Source organism: Ambystoma mexicanum, chromosome 2q, assembly GCF_040938575.1.
Source record: "Ambystoma mexicanum isolate Mex_15411 chromosome 2q, UKY_AmexF1_1, whole genome shotgun sequence".
In the NCBI taxonomy this organism is placed as follows: Eukaryota; Metazoa; Chordata; class Amphibia; order Caudata; family Ambystomatidae; genus Ambystoma; species Ambystoma mexicanum.
Window position 1 is genome coordinate 672,697,933 of NC_090924.1, and position 18,432 is coordinate 672,716,364.

The following is an 18,432-nucleotide window of genomic DNA, read 5'->3' on the forward strand; positions in this document are numbered from 1 at the left end:
GGGCAGAGGTATTGAGGATGGCTTTGTGTTCTGTCACACTCACCTGTGTCTCTGCAGGAGAAATGGATGAGCCCCCTTGAGCCCGAGTTCTCACTTCCCCTGTTTCACCCAGAGGGATACCTGTCCAATACAAGATGTACACTCGGACCTGAATTCACCTGATTCCCTTGGGCCCTTCCCTTCTCTTTACTGTGTTCAATGATGTCCCCTAAGGGCTTACCTTGATTTTTAGTGGGTGTGCACTCCATCCTGCATTCGCAGGGGCGCAATTCACTCCTAGGAATGATGGCAATGTCTGTTGGCTGAGTTCTGATGCCAGACACTGTTATATGCCTTCACAGCGAGGCAGAGTTTTCAATCCGCCAGTTTCTTCACTGGCTAGTAAGTCCTTTCCACAAGTGAACGTTGCGCGGAGAATGTTGAGTGTCCAGAATAGTTCGTATTGTCTTTATTTGCTACGGTATTTTTTGGGTGAGTAGCACTGCATGTAGAGTCAGCCGCTTGTATGTATGCGCAGCGTCTCAGATTCAAGCGCGCCTGGTAATATCTCTCCTTTCCCTTGCAGGTATAGCGCCTCGAGTCTGGGTTCAGCGCTACTGGAGACTTAGTCGTCTGGTGAGTATGCACGGAGGCTTTGGTAAGTATGAACCGCGCTATTAGAGAGAGCGCAGTGAATAAAGTCCCTGCGTTATTGGAGCGAGCGCAATGAATAATGTGTCTTCTTTTTTTTTGCAAGACTTTGAGCGCTCGGACTACAGACCTGGATTCCAGCATCGCGGGAAGATTAGGTGAGTATGCGCAGCGTTACTGAAGTGCACGCGCTAACGCAGTTCTTCTTTGTGCTTACAGGTGCCGGTGTAGAAGTCCCCTCTTGACCGGAGAAAGCTGCGGTGTGGAGAAAGCACAGAGGTTCATCCGGAGCAGGTAAGCAGAATGATCCGGAGCAGGTAAGCAGAAGTAGGATGATCCGGAGCAGGTAAGCAAAAGCAGGATGATCCGGAGCAGGTAAGCAGAAGCTGGATGATCCGGAGAATGGCGAGTGTGTTGCTGATGCAGCTCAAGTAAGCAACACGAAGCACTGGAAGAATCTTGGGTGTGGCTTATATAGCCAGCCACACCTGAACACCAGAGAGTTCATGAATTGTCTTGCACTTCCTGTTTGGCAACAGGAAGTGGAAACCAGGAAGTTCTATAAACACTAGGAAGGAATTAAAAGAAGGTATCTGCTATGGGTCTATGCCAGGCCTGCCAATCCTCCACCCAACTTGCCCCAACTACCTGCCTGGTACCCATGACATACATATTGCTCTAAAATGGCCCTCACCCATCCCAGATCGCATACGAAACCATGAAGTGTATGACCAAGCCTTTCATTACTAATCAAGGATTACTGTGGTTGCACAATACACAAAGTAATGTAAGATACCAATATATACACAATGATGCCCTAAAAATGTACGATTTCAAATATATCCAATTAAGTATTGCAATATGTATGGTTTTAATGAAATGGGTGCTGACTGTATAATAGAGTGTCCTTTGTAGCATTTGTTTACCCTATGAGCATTGAGTTATGCATGTCATATTATAAGCAGAACGTTGCAGACTTCTCACTGTACCAATGCACACACTAACCTTTTTCTACCTCTTTTGAATGTAAGCTCTATGTGTGCCCCTCACAATGTAGTGAATGTACGGCCCAACATGCTACTGCCCGTTTCTTCCCTCACCCCTCTCGGGTACCACCGCGTTCACAGCCTCTACCTACCCTCCCCCTCTGGCAGAGCCAGGATTCGAAGCCTCAGCCCTGTGAATGATGTGATGCTACAACTGTAACCTCTCACCCTTTCGCTGAGCCTGCACCAAGCATGCACCCTCTCCTCAGCCCCGGTAACTCACGATGCTACCATGAATCTGCCTGGCCCCCCCAGACTCTGGTTAATGAAATATATGCAGTAAGCCCCTCATCTTAATCGTAATGCTTTTTGAAGTAAGAGTGAATGCCCGTCCTGAAGTGTACCGCCCCAGCTAACCCCTAACCCCCTGTGTGGCAATATATTCTTCTCACACAAACAAACAATAAATAATTGCCTTAGGAGATCTAACAGAATGATTGGTGAATGTGACTTTTGCCACTTGGACCCATGTGTTCTCACTTTTATTGTTCAGGTTAAACGTTTAAGAGAATGTCTCTCATGTGTTAACTTAGATAGAATATGGTCAAAGTATTTGTGGCCACAAGGGCAACTGTTATGTAGCATAAATTGTAACAGCTTGGATTTCCTCGGACCCAGTGCTCCATCCAGATGAGACCAGCTGACCTGAGCACCCCGCACTGGCACCACGTGGCTCTCCGCCAATCCTGGAGCACCGACCTTACACAATACATAGTATCTAGTCTTCGCCACCCAATCCCCACGACTATGTGCCCCCTATAGCTTACCTCGCTGATGACGTTACTTTGTAATAAATATGAATGTCTTTCTATTGTCCAGCAGAGTGCTCTCGGAGTTTTCAGAGTTCTCTGCACGCCCTATATTGGTTTAGATAAACTTTTACTTTTTTACTTCACCCGCACTTAGTCTTGGTCTCATTCCCATTTGGGGTGTGTCCATTATTGACTCTCACTGGGGAGTTTTAAATGCCGTATTGGGGGATGCTCACTTTCACTAGGCATAAGCCTGTATTGTTTTTTGTCCTTGGAAATAAAGGGAGGATTCGTAAGGAAAGGAAAGGAATAGAATGAGGTATGTAAAAACGTCAAACATGATAAGGGTCAGCATTCCAAAACTGGACAAAGTAACGTTTCATTTACTTTGATGAAAATGTGTTGATCTGAAAAGACACTCTGAGTTACGCCAAGAGAATGGAAATGCCGATTATTATGTAAGTTTTGCTGTACACGAACTTGTAGACAAAAGAGTCAAGGTTTCATTTTATGACCGGTATGGATGGCTGACTAACATTGCAATGTTTTTTTCTTTGTTGACAATTGGTGAGGAGACTCAGAAAAAACCGGTGTGTACTTGTATTTGTCCCATGGCACGTGGGCAGTCCAGCACCGAAATGTACCACCAACGGCCGATTTTAGGCTAATGTTACATTAAAATGCTGTCTTTGTGTTATTCGAATTCTTCAGTCATCTTCTGCATCGGCCTCCCATTGCGAGCTAAACACACTGCATAGCACTAACCTCTCAATTACATAGTTGACTCCAACATTGCACGTTGTTTTCTCTGTGTTTGCATTGTTTCTCGTTTGTGTTCATCCTTAGTTTTCACACGGTGCATAAGTAATGGATTGATTAGAATAGAATTAAGAATGGCTACTGAGACACATTTCTGTTATGTTTTCTACACAGCCACATCCTGCCCTACTGCGAATGTCATAATTTCCAGATACCAATTGATGGCTTCTTCATCCGGCAGTTGATGATACACCTTAATGTTTGGATGAGCATAACGCTGTTTTGGGATGATCGCCCTGTGCCCATATGCCCGTTAGCTGTACCGGCAATAAGGAGTACCTTGACATCGTTTACAGTGGTGTAGCAACAAGCTGATGCCGAGGCCTTGCGAATCACAGTGCCTCCATCCAATGAGCTTATACCCAAAGGAACACTGTGTGACTCACGATAAACATTTCTGTATCGAAAACAAAGAATGCAACAAAAAATGTGGTTGAATATGGAAATCGGCAGATGGGCTTGGAGCGTTTATTGTGAAATAAAAGCACATTCTAAATTGCAGAGTATTGCGATTTCCTTTAAAGATAGTGTTTTGTATTCAGAATTGGGACGTGCTGTGCTGTGAAAGGATGTGTGTTGATATTCCGGGTTTTGCGTCAACTGATGTCTGGACGTAGGTGATGATTGGCTGCGTTTGGCTACGCTGTACAGTAGCATCACGGATATAGGTGGAGAATATCGCTAGGAATGGTGATATCAGCTTCAGGGGCAGGGACACTTGAACTTAGGGTGATGCGGCAATGGATAAGATTAGCACAAAATGGCCGTGCCCTGCTACCTGATTTCGCATATGTAAAAGTGAGGAAACCCACAGTAAGGTGCATAGGAAAAGTTTTTACGATCGATCAAAGTATGCGTAAACACACTTGCCCGAACGCTTGGGATAATATTTTTGAGCGTGATACTCCTTTAATGAAACTGCATGAAACTTTGCAGTTTTATTCCTGACCTAATTCCGAATGAGTTTGCAAAGTTTGGTGGGATTCTGTTAAGCGGGGGCAAAATTAGAGGGGGGTCCCAAAATAATGTAAAGGCTTATGAATGAGGTGCCATTTGACACATCTATACTTACTTTGGTGCACTGATAATAGATCTACATATAAATGTTTTTGAAAAGTTTGGTGGGATTTTCTGAAGAGGGGGCAAAATTAGAGGGAGGGTTCCAAAATATTGTAAAGGCTTATAAATGTGGTGCCATTTGAGAAATCTACACAAAGGTTTGTAAAAAGATTATAGATCTAGCTATAAATGTTTTCGTAAACTCAGAATGGATTTTGTCAAGTGGGCTAGGTTATATGACTATTGTATGTGCATACATTTGACACTTTTGAAAAAATTAAACTTGGGTGGATTTCAGCAAACTTGTGTACGGAACATTGGCAAGGACCTGAAAGCATGGTTTTGCAAATGTGCCCGTGTTTTATTTTTTTACAAGTGCTATAATATATGTACAAAAAATAGCGATATACCTTTGGTGACTGTGGTGCAGCCTATGGCCATGGGCAGCGCCCAGATTGTCCGGGTCATGGAATAAGGGGATGATCCGAACAATCTGGCTACTGGCCATGACCACGAGGGACAACACATGGGGTTAAAGTGGCCATGTCCACCTGGGACTGGCTTTGTGGTGAAGTTATTCGATAAGTTTTTTTAGCTCTATTTTTTAACTGAGAAAGGTGGTTCCTAAAGGAACATTTCTTTTATTGTTTTTGGATGTATTTTTTTTTTTGGCAGGAGATCTTAGAACGAAAGGTGGGGAGGGAAATGAGGGAAGAGGAACCAAACACTAATATGGAGGGGCAGGTGGATAGGGGAAAATGTTGCGCTTGTGTTATTTCTAAGGTAGGGGGCAGTGTTTCTCATGCTCCTTGATTACAGCAGTGGTGGTGTCTCTTGGGGAGGAGGGATGGCATTAGCTGATTCCATTTTAAGATAAATAGGAGTTTTGCTAAAAGTATGTACCGTGCACTAGATTGTTAATGGATGAGTAGGAATAGGTGTTGGAGCTGTGCAAGTGACGTTTTGAAGTTGAAAGTTCCTAGATCAGTAGCAAATGCAGTTCTGAACTGTCCGCGAAGTACAGATTTTATCATGAAGTGCAGACGGGATCTCGGACACGACATCCTGCTGTGCGCCAGCGTATGGTCATGTGGCACTGTCCGGAGGTTTCGCAATGAAGTCAGATGTTCGTAGACGTCAACGGATGCAAAACTAGTTGAAATTGTTGCAAAAAGTGTATAGCAGTGTTAAGAATGATTCTGGAAGGTGGGAAATTGAAATGTTTTAAGGTGACATTATGTAAAATGGACAAAAAAAGATAGCTATTTTGGGTAAGTATGATATTAGTAAGTTGTAGGAAAATAGCACGCACTAAAAAAACTTATGAAATTCAATGAAAAAACTTTGTTAAGGGGACGTTATGGTTAAGTTGCACTAATAAAAACCTTTGAAATTCACTAAAAAACTTTGTTAAAGGGATCTTAAGGTTACAAGTAAAACCGAAAAACCCCAGAAATTCGCCAGTTATGGTAAACTAAGCAAACATAACTCGCGCCACCACCGTGCACTGCTAAGACTAACACCCAGGACATCAAAGATGACATCACAAATGTCATTGATGACATCACATGTGAAATAAATTTTGATGAATAGTCCCTACAAGGAGTTGTGTTTATATTGTTGGTAACAAGATGTCAGGGGTGATCTGGAGACCTAGCATGAACTACTTAATATATTAAAGAATGTACTCATCTAAAATCATGCCTAGTATGCTCTCAAGCCATGACTTGCATGCATTTGTTTTTAACACTTGACTTTGCCTGGTTTACTTGTGGGCATTTCCTTTCAAACGCTTATTTATTTTCAACACTTGGCTTTGCCTGGTTTACTTCCCCGCCAGGACAAGTGTGCATTTCCTTTCTAATGCTCGACTTTGCCTGGTTTACTCTCCTGCCAGGACGTGTGGGCATTCTGCGTACCGATACTTCTCATCTACTCATATTATCACGACTGTATGTTTGATACTTTTCATCCGCTCTCTGGTTTCCCTCCTTAGTATTCCCCGAATTGTTATTGAGGGTCCCAGATCCCAGTGCCACTATCTAGGGCCTTCGTGATGCTGCCCAACAGTACTTCGATGTCCCAACCTTTTCCCTGGGTTCACCGGCTTTCTGTTTATGGCTTTTCAGCATTCCTGGCTCCAAGTAAGGTGTTTCTCTGGCTCCCCCTACTGCTGTTGTCTTCTTAGGTAAGTGTCTGCACTCTGGACGGTGTCCCAGCCTTTGTAGTCCTCAGAAAGCACAACTTGCTTCCTCGAGATCTTCTCCACATTTTCCAAGCCTCTTCAAAGGGTGCTACTCACCGGGCTGCCTTCTCACACCTCGTAGCTGTCTGGACTCCTGCACCACCACCGGTACCTTGCTCTACCGTGAGCTGGAGAACTCCCTGCTCCTCTTCCCAGCATGGATTTAACCCATGTCGGGCCAATGGTCTTTTCTCAGCGACTATACTGCTGCTCATGGTCCTCGTGGGAAGTGATCAACATCACTCCTCACCTCTATCTCTTCTCAGTGGTTGCATTGTTTCTGGTGCAATGTTGAGAAAGGTGACATTGAACTTCTTTGGGAGTAATCATCACTGTTCCGTGCTTCTTCCTCGTCTCAGTTGTTAATAATCTATTCTTTAGGGGGTATTGTGGAATACCTGAAGTAAACTTGGTGAGAGATTCAGGGAGAGTACCACAATATGCCATCAAGGCATGAGGAAGAGAGGGAACATTCCTTAAAAGGGAACGAGGGGTATTCAGCTGGTTCTGATGATGCTGTGTTATCCCCCTGAGGGTCGCCTCCTCCCATGTGGACCACCCACATATAGCCGCACTCATGGTCAGCATCAGGTAGCGGATGCCGTCTCCTGGCCACATGAGAAGAGGATACACCAGGAAAAGGAGTGATGACATCATCAGATTCATCACATAAAGCATTCTTTAATTCTTTCATTCAACTGGGTTGTGCCCTGCTCCTTGGGCAAATGCTGGCTGAAACAAAGATTCAGCAGGTTGTTTGCTCATACATCTGCAGCAGGGCCAGATCTACCTACAGCTGAACCATTAGCCCCAGCACAGGTGTCCACCACATCACTGGCAATACTAGTTGTAGTCATTAGTCTCCTCAGGCCTGCCTAGGCTGTCTTGGTAGTGCAGTAGGGGGAAGTGATGTGCATAAAAGAACTGAGAGTGCAGAACCACGTACATATCTCTCTAGCTATCATCAGATTGACCTGCCACCCAGTATAGATGGACTGGAGCGATGATCATGCATATGCTACAGAGCCACATACCATCCCCTAAGAGGAGATGAGGGTATGTACCAGGGCCAGCACATTTTTGATCCATCTTCTGCTCACCAGCTGATATTGTCCAGACTCCGCGGCATGGCCATACAGCATGTTGCTTATGAGCAGCTGGAAATATGAAAGGTGAAGGCCCAGTACTGTGTACAGCAGACCTTCATGGGAATAGGGAGGAAGATAGGCAGGCACCTCAGCCGCCAATGTGTCCGGTGGGCCGAAGGTACAATGATTTCAATGCTGCATGCACATTGAATGGAGGAGGCCATGTCCCAAAGATTTACACTCCTCTCAGAAATCCTTGACAGGATGCAGCACTAGAGGAGATTGAGACAATTCCAGGGGCGGTATGACTTCACTGCATCATTCTCCATCACATCCCTATGGGTTTCTATACATGGAAGCCCATGCCAGAGGCCTGCAAGGGCCTCAAACCTCCCCTTCATCGCCTAAGGATACTCACCACACTTTCCACCCACTCTGGGACCTTTACTGGACCAATATAAACAGGGATCTTCCAGAGGGGCTGATTATCACTATCTGGGACCATACACGTAGCAGTCCCGTAGTAGCATCAAATGGCATGATCTTGTGACATATGCCCCAGCACAATGAAAATAAGGCGGTTGTGCTGACCCAATTATGGGAGACAGAAAGGTGAAATCAGGGGCTGTACGTCCAGATGGAACACTGTGGTCAGAGTGTTGAAGGGGCTTCTCTCGCGATCCATTGATATTGTTGTGTGAGGGCTCCAATGCTTGTCTTTAGCACACTGAGGAATGGAGCAGACTCAGACCCTCACTTCCACAGGGGCGCCAATGGACCTACAGGTTCATCAAGAGAGATGATCATACCTCAGGTGGTAGCATCTGCCCACCCAGTGGAACTGGTGACCAAGGGATAGCAGCTGTGTGCAGTGAGGGGCATTTTGGCAATCAAGAGAGTACAACCCAGGCGTTAAGGGGTTAACAGCGCTGTAAAAGGTGGCGGCGCCGTTAAACCCTTAACGCCTGATTACGAGGTCCCTTTGCGGGTCGGAGACTTTAACGCCTGCTTTTTGCAGGCGTTAAAAACCAACCCGCAAAGGGACCTTGGTGCTAAGTACGGTGCCGCAATTTGCGGCACCGTACTTAGCGCCTTCCCCATTTCCATTGAGCCCTATGGGGCAAAAATGGGAATGGGGAAGGGCCATGGCGGCATGGGGAATTACCGCCCCGCCAACCTCGGAATGGGGCGGTAATTCCCCATTCCGCCATGGCGGAGTCGGTAAGTTACCGGCATGGACCATGGTGCTATTAGCACCATGGTCCAACGCCAGGGTCGTAATGAGGGCCAATGAGAATGTCTTTGCCCTGCAATCTACTCCCAGAATGGATTGTCCCAGTAAGGAGTGTTCATTCTCTATGGCCCTGGATATGTCTCTGTGTTCAGGGAAGTTGTGGTGGCATTATGGCTTTGTGGGCGGCTATGGAGAAAGTGAAAAAAATCAGTAACCTCTGTGGAGGCTTGTTTGAAGCGGATGGAGAGACACAGTTAAGGTGCAGAGCAGAGTCTCTCTGCTGTGTGGTCTAGATGTTCAATTTAGACTGGTGAGTGGAAACCTTTGAAACACGGGTACAGGACATACAGGGAATACGGGAGAGGATGGTTGAATCAATGTTTTCTCATCAATATAAACTAGAGGCTGCCAACAATCAAAGATAATCTGCAAATGTTTTGAGTTGGGGTTACCTATCTGGGTGGAAGCCGCCCATTTAAGTGAAACTGTACAATCCATGTTGCTGTGTGTGGTGGGACTTCGGCACAATGGTGATGGAGCCTATTCTCTCACTTCATGGAGGATCAATCCACAAGGACATTCTGAAGTGAAACTGTAATAATGGCCCACAGGTAACCTTATTCATGGGGACTTTTTAAAGAAAGATTGCAAACGCAGGACCTGTACAGATGGGCAGTAGACAGATGTTCCTTTTCCCTGATCTCAGAGTCTACCCCATGGTCAAGTGAGGAAGATAATGGATATCAGGAGAGCTTTACTGAATAAAGGAGTGGCAGCATCAGATGGCACCCCACCATATTAAAGGTCAAGCCAAATATTTTATTCTGCGGAAATCGATGCAACTAAGGCGTTTATGAAGGGGATCCAGTGGAACCATGGTGTTGAGGAGGGGTCACCAATTCTCTGTGAAAAAAGCTGTAGAGTTTATTTTTCCTTTTTGTGACGATTGCTGAATAAAATCCATACTCTATAGAAGTAGCTACCTGATTGCATACTTGCAAGGATTGGGGATGGTGTGGGGTTTGAAGGAAATCATTGGTTATTGAGGTTGATTTGGGTTTCTTTATCTTGATCTATTTGGTTTGCTCTTACCCTCGTCTGACACCCCCTCTTTTCCCTGATTCCTCTTCCTCCTTCCCCTTCTTGTCCCAGCTCTCCAACCCCCTCTCTCTCTGTTCCCCTCCTTCCTGTATATTTTCCTAAATGCTGAACCTTCATTGTGGTAATTAATTGACATTGGTGCTACAGCAAGGAATGTAGCTTGGGGTCTTCACTTCTTGTGAAGGTTTTTTTACACCAATTCTATGTTGCTGTAGCTATGCGAACAAATAAAAAGATTCCATTAACGGTTTTATATTTTTACATAAAAAACTTTTATCTGGCAAACAATACATAATAAATGTTACAACTACATTCAGAATGGCTGTTTATGCACACAAATATAGCGGTAAATGCTGATCCTGTTATGTTCTACCTGCTGCAACCATTTTCATTCACGTATTTAGAAGTTTCATCATTGTCCATTCACACATTTGGGCTCCAATACACTGCATCATCTGGCTTAGATATGTCCTATATCATGTGATTGTTGTTACACTCCCTATGTGTAATTACTTTTAGATTCAATAACAAGAAATATTTACAAAACCTGGTTTTTATTTTCTTTGACATGTTCTTCTTTAGCTTGTGAAGGCAGGTCCATATGTGCTTTAGATGGTTTTGCTGCTAGTTTTATATCCTAAAATGTAAACAAAGAAGAGGAGTGCAAATTAGTCAAATCTTGAAAAATTACGCACTACAACTTAATGATACTGTAACCGACAAACATTCATTAGTCTCCCTGATATCATTGATAGATCTAAACCTCCTGGATATCTCTCTTGGATCAGACAGGTGCAAGAAACCTTTATGTACAATTTTGTTGAGATGTTTTACCCTTACATTTGAATTCCAGGAACTGGTCCACACAGTTGCTGTCCAATCTGTGAGTTTGTAAGGGAGGATGTATACTATTTTCTTTTATTTTGTCCGGTTTTGAGGCAATTCAGGAGAAGGTGACTTGTTCTGACCCCAAAGGCAGACAATATAAGCACTGCGGTAGAGGCCCTGGAGTTTTACAAAATGCCTAATTGTATGTCTAGAGCATAGGCAATCTCTAGTAATTTACTCAGGGCCTGGAACTGCAGTAAACAATTCTGGAAATGATAAATCTAACTGGGATTTCGCATTGATTTGTTTTTTGCTGTTTTTCTTTGGCATGTGTTTTTATATGTAAGACTTGGTTTTCATATAAATACTAGATTTATAACACTTATAATTGATTATTTTTGCTTTTGTGTTTTACTGTCGTTTTTGTCTATTCTGATTTGTAACCTGCTTTTATGATTTGAAAACCACGTACATATCTCTCTAGTCAACATCAGAATTACCTGCCACCCAGTACAGATGATGACTAGGGCGATGATCATGTATATGTTGCAGACCCTCATTTCATCCCCTACCAGGAGATGAGGGTATGTACCAGGGCTCCCACATGTTTACCCTTCTTCTGCTCACCAGCTGGTATTGAAGATGCTCTGTGGCATGGACATGCAGCATGATACTCATGCGCAGCTGGAAGTACGAAAGGTGAAGGCCCAGTGCTTTGTACAGCAGACCTTCATGGTGAAGGCTCACACCCAACATTGCACGTATACCTGAGACCAAATAATGGACACACCCCGCTAGGGAATGAGACCAGGAGAATAATTGCAAGTAAAACAAATGTATATAATGCAAATGCAAGAAGAGGACTCTGCTGCCCGAGAGCGCTCTGCCAAACAATACACAGGCAGCACATTAAAATGACACACATAGTCAGTCATGACGTTTCAAAATAGGGTACAATTTTAGCAATTGATTGGGGAAGGCCTATGCCATACTGGATAGTATAGAGGAGGTTTGATGCTTATTGGACGTTGCTCCCCTTCGCTCCGGACACACGTGGGTCTGCTGGGCTCATCTCCCGTGTGTGAAGGTCCGGTCAGAGGAACACTTCTTTTCTATCTAAGCTAAGACAACAGGAACTGATGGTATGAGACAAATGGCAAGCATAACAGTTTGGCATAGATGGGGGTACTTTCAGAACCTACTAACAAATATATTGGCATTCCACCCCTTGTACCCAGGCGTTCATAAAACACAGGGCCCCAGACCCAGGTGCCTGCTCTGCGGGTTTTGATCTACCTGATGCCTCATGATACGGGTGGACATGTGTTAGGTTTGAGGAGGATATATTGGTGCATAGGATTAGGGCTAATGTGGGTGTCCTCATCTGTTCACTGCGAGGGGTCAGATGTGTATATGCATCAAAGAGCAGAGGGGTATGGGCTCAGTGGATTATGGCCTGGCAGGTAGGGGGCTGAGGGAGCACAGGCAGGTTAGCGGAGATTGATGCACACACGGGCTGGGGCCTGCTCTGGTCTCACACAGTGCAGTGAGCTCATCTGACCTGGGATCATACTAAATATTGCAACAATGAATGGCTGGACTTTTGTGAGAAAAGGGCTTGTGTGGAGCTCGCAGGAGGCGGAGGTGGCCTGGGCTGCCTGTGCGAGGTGCTGGGCAGGGGAGAGGCAGCATTTAGAGACCATTTCTGGGCTTAGTAAAAGATGGCGTCTAGTATGGCACAAAATGAAGTCTCTTATGCATTAATAAAGGCTTGGTTATTTGAGTGTTTACTACTAGTAATTAGTACGGATAATAGAAAGAAGATGGGGACGTCTCCCCCCTTTGGCAACTACAGCATTTATTCATTGCGGGAATGATGAGGGGGTGGGAAAGACCGCCTCCCCCGAAATTCCCCCCTTTCGTTACTACTTAAGTAACGAATACCCTCCCCTAGTGCGGCTACGTTCTTAAGCCCTCTTTACTGCTTCATCCCAGGGGGGGCACCTTTTATAGACATCCAAGCTCAACACACGCTCCTCAAACTTTCCCCACGTCATGCATATTCCTCAGGTGTGCATGCCATATATATATACTGTTCCCATTCCCTTCCAGGTCAACCCACACCTCTTTATAATTTTCAAGGTCTTTAGGTTGTTTAATGGTAGTGTGATAATAGTTATCTACTACATTCCCTGTATTGTATATGGCCACCATGCGGTATTTGGGCTCATAACTCTCACCAGTTTGTACTTGGGCTTCCCTAGTATCATCAGGCATTTTACCATTACTCTTTTTTTTACCAATAGTCACCATCATCATCACACTACTAGGAATCGCCTTTGCACTGCATCAAACCCCTAACTGGCACACACAGAAGATCAGCAGAAGGAAGACGATGATGGGGACCAGCATCCTCATTACCGTTCCAAGCCATGACGGTACCCAATCGAATGCTGCACTGAACCAATCGTTCGGCTGTACGCCACCTTCTATCTTCATTCTTACTCCGAGTTCATGTACTGCTGCAATCACGTGTGAAAGTGTCCCGTTATCAGCGTCTGAAGAGGTCCCGAATGTGCAACATGCACACCCAATTTTTCGGCAAACACTGCCCTTCATAGCTGTGAGGAAATCGAGCACCTACCTATTTAGCATTGTCATTAGTCTCAGTGCTCTTAGTTCTACCTTGATGACGTTGAACCCCTCCTCAGTGTCGTTTGCCAGTTGGATCATCTCCCAGGGGATGATCTGGAGCCACTTGGCATTTGCTCATGCTTGAATACTGGGGATCAGTAATGCAAAAAGTATCTCTGCTGAGTTCAAAAGTTTATATTCATCAGGGATCTGTGCCAAGAGGTCAGAAGAGTCCTTAGAGAGGTAGTTGGATGCTCTCTTTTTGCGTGACACTTGATCCTGCATCTTATCTTCCGACAGTATGTCATAGATGGGGGGCGCTTCATTCATTGGTTTGGGTGCAACTTGCTGGTTGTTGGACACCCCTTCCCTGGACATGCTTTTCCGGTATCACCAACAGTGCAGAGTGCAGCATTGCCAGAGCACAGTAACCCCTCCATGATGACGGGAAGTGCAAATATGCCTGTTTGCCACACACCCAGTAATGGTCCATCAGGGCAGCTGTTCCTTTCTGCATATCAGGGATGATGAGGGTTCTGTTGCAATGTGTGTTTGAACCCATGGGTACTTTTCTTTCCCTGTGAAAGCACAGTTGATATTTTTCTTCATGTTGGATCTTCATCGGTTTTTCTAGGGCAGTGACTGGCGTCAGCTTTGTGATGTGTTGGGACCATATCTGGGCACATGTATCTTCCATCCATTGCAGTCTTTCATCTGATAAGCCGAGTAGCGCTTCTGCCTTGCACATTAATGTTGCATCTTGCCATGTGTTTTCAGCGAACATTGTCCCTTTTATTGCTAAAAACGGCTCCTTAAAACATATTGCACCTTCAGGTTTCTTTTTGCATATCTTCTCATCGGGAGGAAGCAGTTGTAGTTTTACTGTGTGTGCCTGGAAGGTGCTCCTGATTCTACATAGCGTGAGATGAACCAGGCATTGGACTAGCAGAGTTTCTTGAGGTACTAAAAACATAATCGTTCCTGAGGTATCAGTGAACACATATAGCAGCTACCAACACATAGCAGCTACCATTCATGGCCTGTCTCCCAGTGGCGCTCATGTCAGAGTACCATTTGTTAGACTGGTCCGGATGGCGGAGGTCTTCTACCTTGTTCAACCCCAATCCATGATGCACATCATATTTGTACTGTTGCACTTGCCTTTTCCTTCTATTGATCAATCGATATCTATCATTAGCAAATGACCTTTTGGACAAAATGTCTGTCTTCCCTGGGTGTCTGTGTACATTCATGATTTTCAGGCGGGAGATTGGAAAAATACCAGTATCCATATTTACATTTGTGTCCATATTAAGCTGCCAGTATTGGGTACTTAGGAGGGCACTTGGCCTAACAGTGGGAGACATAGTATACACATCATCAACATTTGAGGTAGGTTTCTCGGTTGGCTGTGAGGCAGTTTGTGGCATTGTAATCATTGTTGGAGTAGAAAATTAATCATTTTGTACATACATTACTCTTTCATTATCATTATTTACCACTAACCCAGGCTATGGGATTACTTTTGTGTGATTCTTGTGTAAGGTAGTGAGGTTTGGTGATGCCTTCCCATGCCATATTAGTGTAACCCCATCCCATATTAGTTGTCCCCCTTCCTATATTAGTTTCCCCACCTTCTTTTATGTCTCCGATCATAAAAGAGGTGCCCCAATATATTCCCAAACCAAGCATGATACTAGAAAAAACTATGGCCATAAAATACAGCCCAAATTCATAAGAGAGCGCCCTAGTGGCACTTATTTCAGTTCTACTGCTATCTGAGTTCTAACAGTCATAAGTGGTGTTCTCTCTAGCATCATAGCACCTACAGAGAGGGACATAACGGGGACGGGGGTTAATAAGGTTTGAGGCTGAATAAGATGTAAGATCAGTGGAGAAACAGAGCAAAGCATGGAAATGGGGTGTAAAGAGAAAAAGACAAATCTTTGCACATCACAATATAATATTTCATTTGATGTACATGTTGTGTCAATTACTGCATTTACAATTGTGACTTTTTTATCTGTCTTCCTGTGTCAATATGTTTCTCTAGTTTGTTATTGCTTCTCTAAGGCACTGCTGCTTCTCACTCATTCTCTTGTGTATTCTGTGGTGCTACACTATCATGCGGTTTTCTGACATCTGACAAATGGACCCAATATTTGAGTCCTTTTACTTTTACTGCTAGAGGAGTGCAATACACTACCTCATAAAGGCCGTGGAATCTTGGCGAGTTCCACCTCCGCACAAAGCTTCGAACATATACTAGTCCACCAGGCATTTCAGGTTTTGCTGGGCTGTCAGCTGAGGCAGTAGTGGTGTCTGTTTCACCTTTCTCTTGTAAATGGTGGGGCAACTTGTTTTACAATGCTCCTTACCGCTCTTGTGAGTTGTGTGAGGTATTCATTGAATTACTCACCTAACCATGTCACTGTTCTGTGTGCATCTGACATTCTTCTCTCTGGGGCCACTGGTGTTTACATACGTCTACCAGTCACTATTTCATGGGAGGGAAAGTGGTGGTCCTTGCTGGGCTGTTTGCGCAACTGGAATAAGGCCAATGGTAAACAATGAACCCAGTTCTTTTTGAGAATATGGCATAGTTTGGACAGTCTGCTTTTAAGGATGCCATTAATTTTTTCGACCATTCCATCTGCTTGCAGGTGGTAAATTGAACACATTTTATGTTTTATTCCTAATAAGGTTATTACTTCCTTGAAGAGGTAATTTACAAAATGTGTTCCGTTGTCGGATCATATGACATTGCATATTCCCTCTTCTCTCACTAAGAATTTTTCTGCACACTTCACATCTGGACAGGCGCAGGGCCCTGCCTCCACTCAGCGTGAAAAGTGACAGACCACCACTATCAAATACTTTGCCTCATTGCACCTCTTTCCCATGTCTGCATAGTCAATATGCAGTTCACAGAAGGGTCCAATGGGACAGGGGCAACATTCCTCACAGTTTTCTGAGAGTCATCGCCGAGTTGAATGTTTGACATGTGATGCATTCAATGGTCATTTTAGTAAGATACTCCTGGAGGTTTGGTATGAACCAATCCTCTTGGATATCTGCGGCTATGTGCTGCTTGGAGGTGTAGGCCGGAAAGTGTAGTTGTTGGAATGCTACCTGCATCAGCTCTACAGACCTCACTACATTCCCTGATGTGTCCTGCCTCCATAAGAGATCAGTAGTTGAATGGGTGCACCCTCATTTTGTCCATAGCTCCTGTTCTGCACATGGTGCTTTTCTTAAGATTTCCATTATTTCTGCTATTGGCAGTGCATTGTATCCTTCCCCCTTGGGCTCTTCTTGTCTCCCCTTTAGTAGACATTCTATGGTTTGTGGTTTTTGGAAGTACGTTGCTTGCTTTGCAGCAGCATGTATCTCCACGTTTCCCAGTGATATTTCATCACTGTTGTTTGCAAGGGCTTGGCATTTTACCAGGGCTACCACGGATGGCTCAGCGAGGGCCTTGATTAGCTTATTCAGTAACTCTGCATGTTGTACTGGGGACCCATCTGCCCTTCTGAACCCCTATTCTCCAGCGAGATAATCCAGCATGTACCGTAGTGGTGACATATGCTGAGTTGCAATACATGGTTACTGCGCATCTTTTCGCTGCATGGAGGGCCTCAACTAGTGCTACTAATTCTGCTGCTTGGGCCGAATAGTGCCTGGATAAGCGTTTTTGTACCAGAATCGCGTACACTCCCTCCTCCAATCTCACTACTGTTGCACCAACATGTTTCTCACCAGTCTCTGGGCAAATAGATTCTGACCCATCTACAAAGAACACTCTCCCCTCTTCTAAGGCATTTTCTTTGGCTTTGGGAATGTCGTCCCCTTGTCCCTCATAAGTGGCACAGTCATGATCTTGCATGTGCTCTACCATGCATGGTTCTGGGAGGAACGTGGCTGGGTGTACAGTTTTGCATAGCATTACATGGGCATTTGGGCTTAATATTATGATCTCGTAAGCTGAGGCACTCTGTGTGGTGAATGTGCATTTTGATCATTTGAGTATGGCAAACAGGGAGTGTTCAACGAACAATGTAATGGAACGCCCCATCACAATTGTGGAGCTTTTTTCAATTGCGGAGGCAGCTGCTCCAAGAGCCTGTTCAGAAGAAAAGTGCCCTTGCATTACTGAATCAAGAGTGTCGCCGTAATAAGCTAGTAGCTTATGGCCCTAGGATGTCTTTTGTGTCTGCGCTGCAATCATCAGTGTTCCATTTGAGTGTGAGAATAGGAAAAATGTCCAGTTCATAGTCTGGTGTGGCTATGACGGAGCAGTACATATCATTTCGTTTAATGTTGTGAAAGCAGTGTGCATTTCAGGTCTCCATGTAATTGTTGTTTTGTCTTTCTGAGCTTCTTTTAATCGTTGCAATAGGGGTCATGTGTAGGTGGCATAGTCCAATATCCATGCCCTGCAATAATTACATATGTCGAGAAACCTCTGCATGACCTTAACAGTATGGGGTCTGGCTGAGGCATGCACTGTTGCCGTCCTGTCAGGTATTATCCTTTTACCATCTTTTGAAATCAGTTGGCCCAAGTACAGGACCTCATTCAGACACTACTGTAATTTGTTTTTGTCTACCTTGTACCCTTTTTGGGCCAGCAATTTGAGCATGGCAACAGAGTCTCTCAGGCATGTCTCCTCTCCTTCACTACATACACAACAGGTGAGTTTTCATGGTAAAGGAGGGGTGCTCGTCCTGTTTTACCCCCTATTCTAACATCCAAATCTTCTGTGTAAGGAACCGTGACCACAGCCCCAGAGAATCCTTGCGTCTCGAGATTTTTGCCAGATCGTGGGAAATCACCTTCACATAGACATGATTTCTCTGCCCGAGTCCACCATAAAGATGAACTGTTTATTTCCTATCTCTGCCCCCACCAGTGGTTCCTCGTCGGGGCATAAGGTAGTTGATAGGACTGGACACGCAAGTGCTCTCTGTGGGCTGTACTAATCTAGATGGGTGTT

The 18,432-nt window shown here is 44.7% G+C and overlaps 1 protein-coding gene across 1 annotated transcript in view; it reads right to left on the reverse strand.

The window, feature by feature from the left end:
- Window positions 1-18,432, reverse strand: part of LOC138568797 (transmembrane protein 104-like) — a 640,667-nt gene that overhangs the window by 478,090 nt on the left and 144,145 nt on the right. Inside the window, exon 3 of the mRNA XM_069646572.1 lies at window positions 10,522-10,611. Coding sequence (XP_069502673.1) covers window positions 10,522-10,611 — 90 coding nt within the window. The remainder of the gene's footprint in view (window positions 1-10,521; window positions 10,612-18,432) is intronic.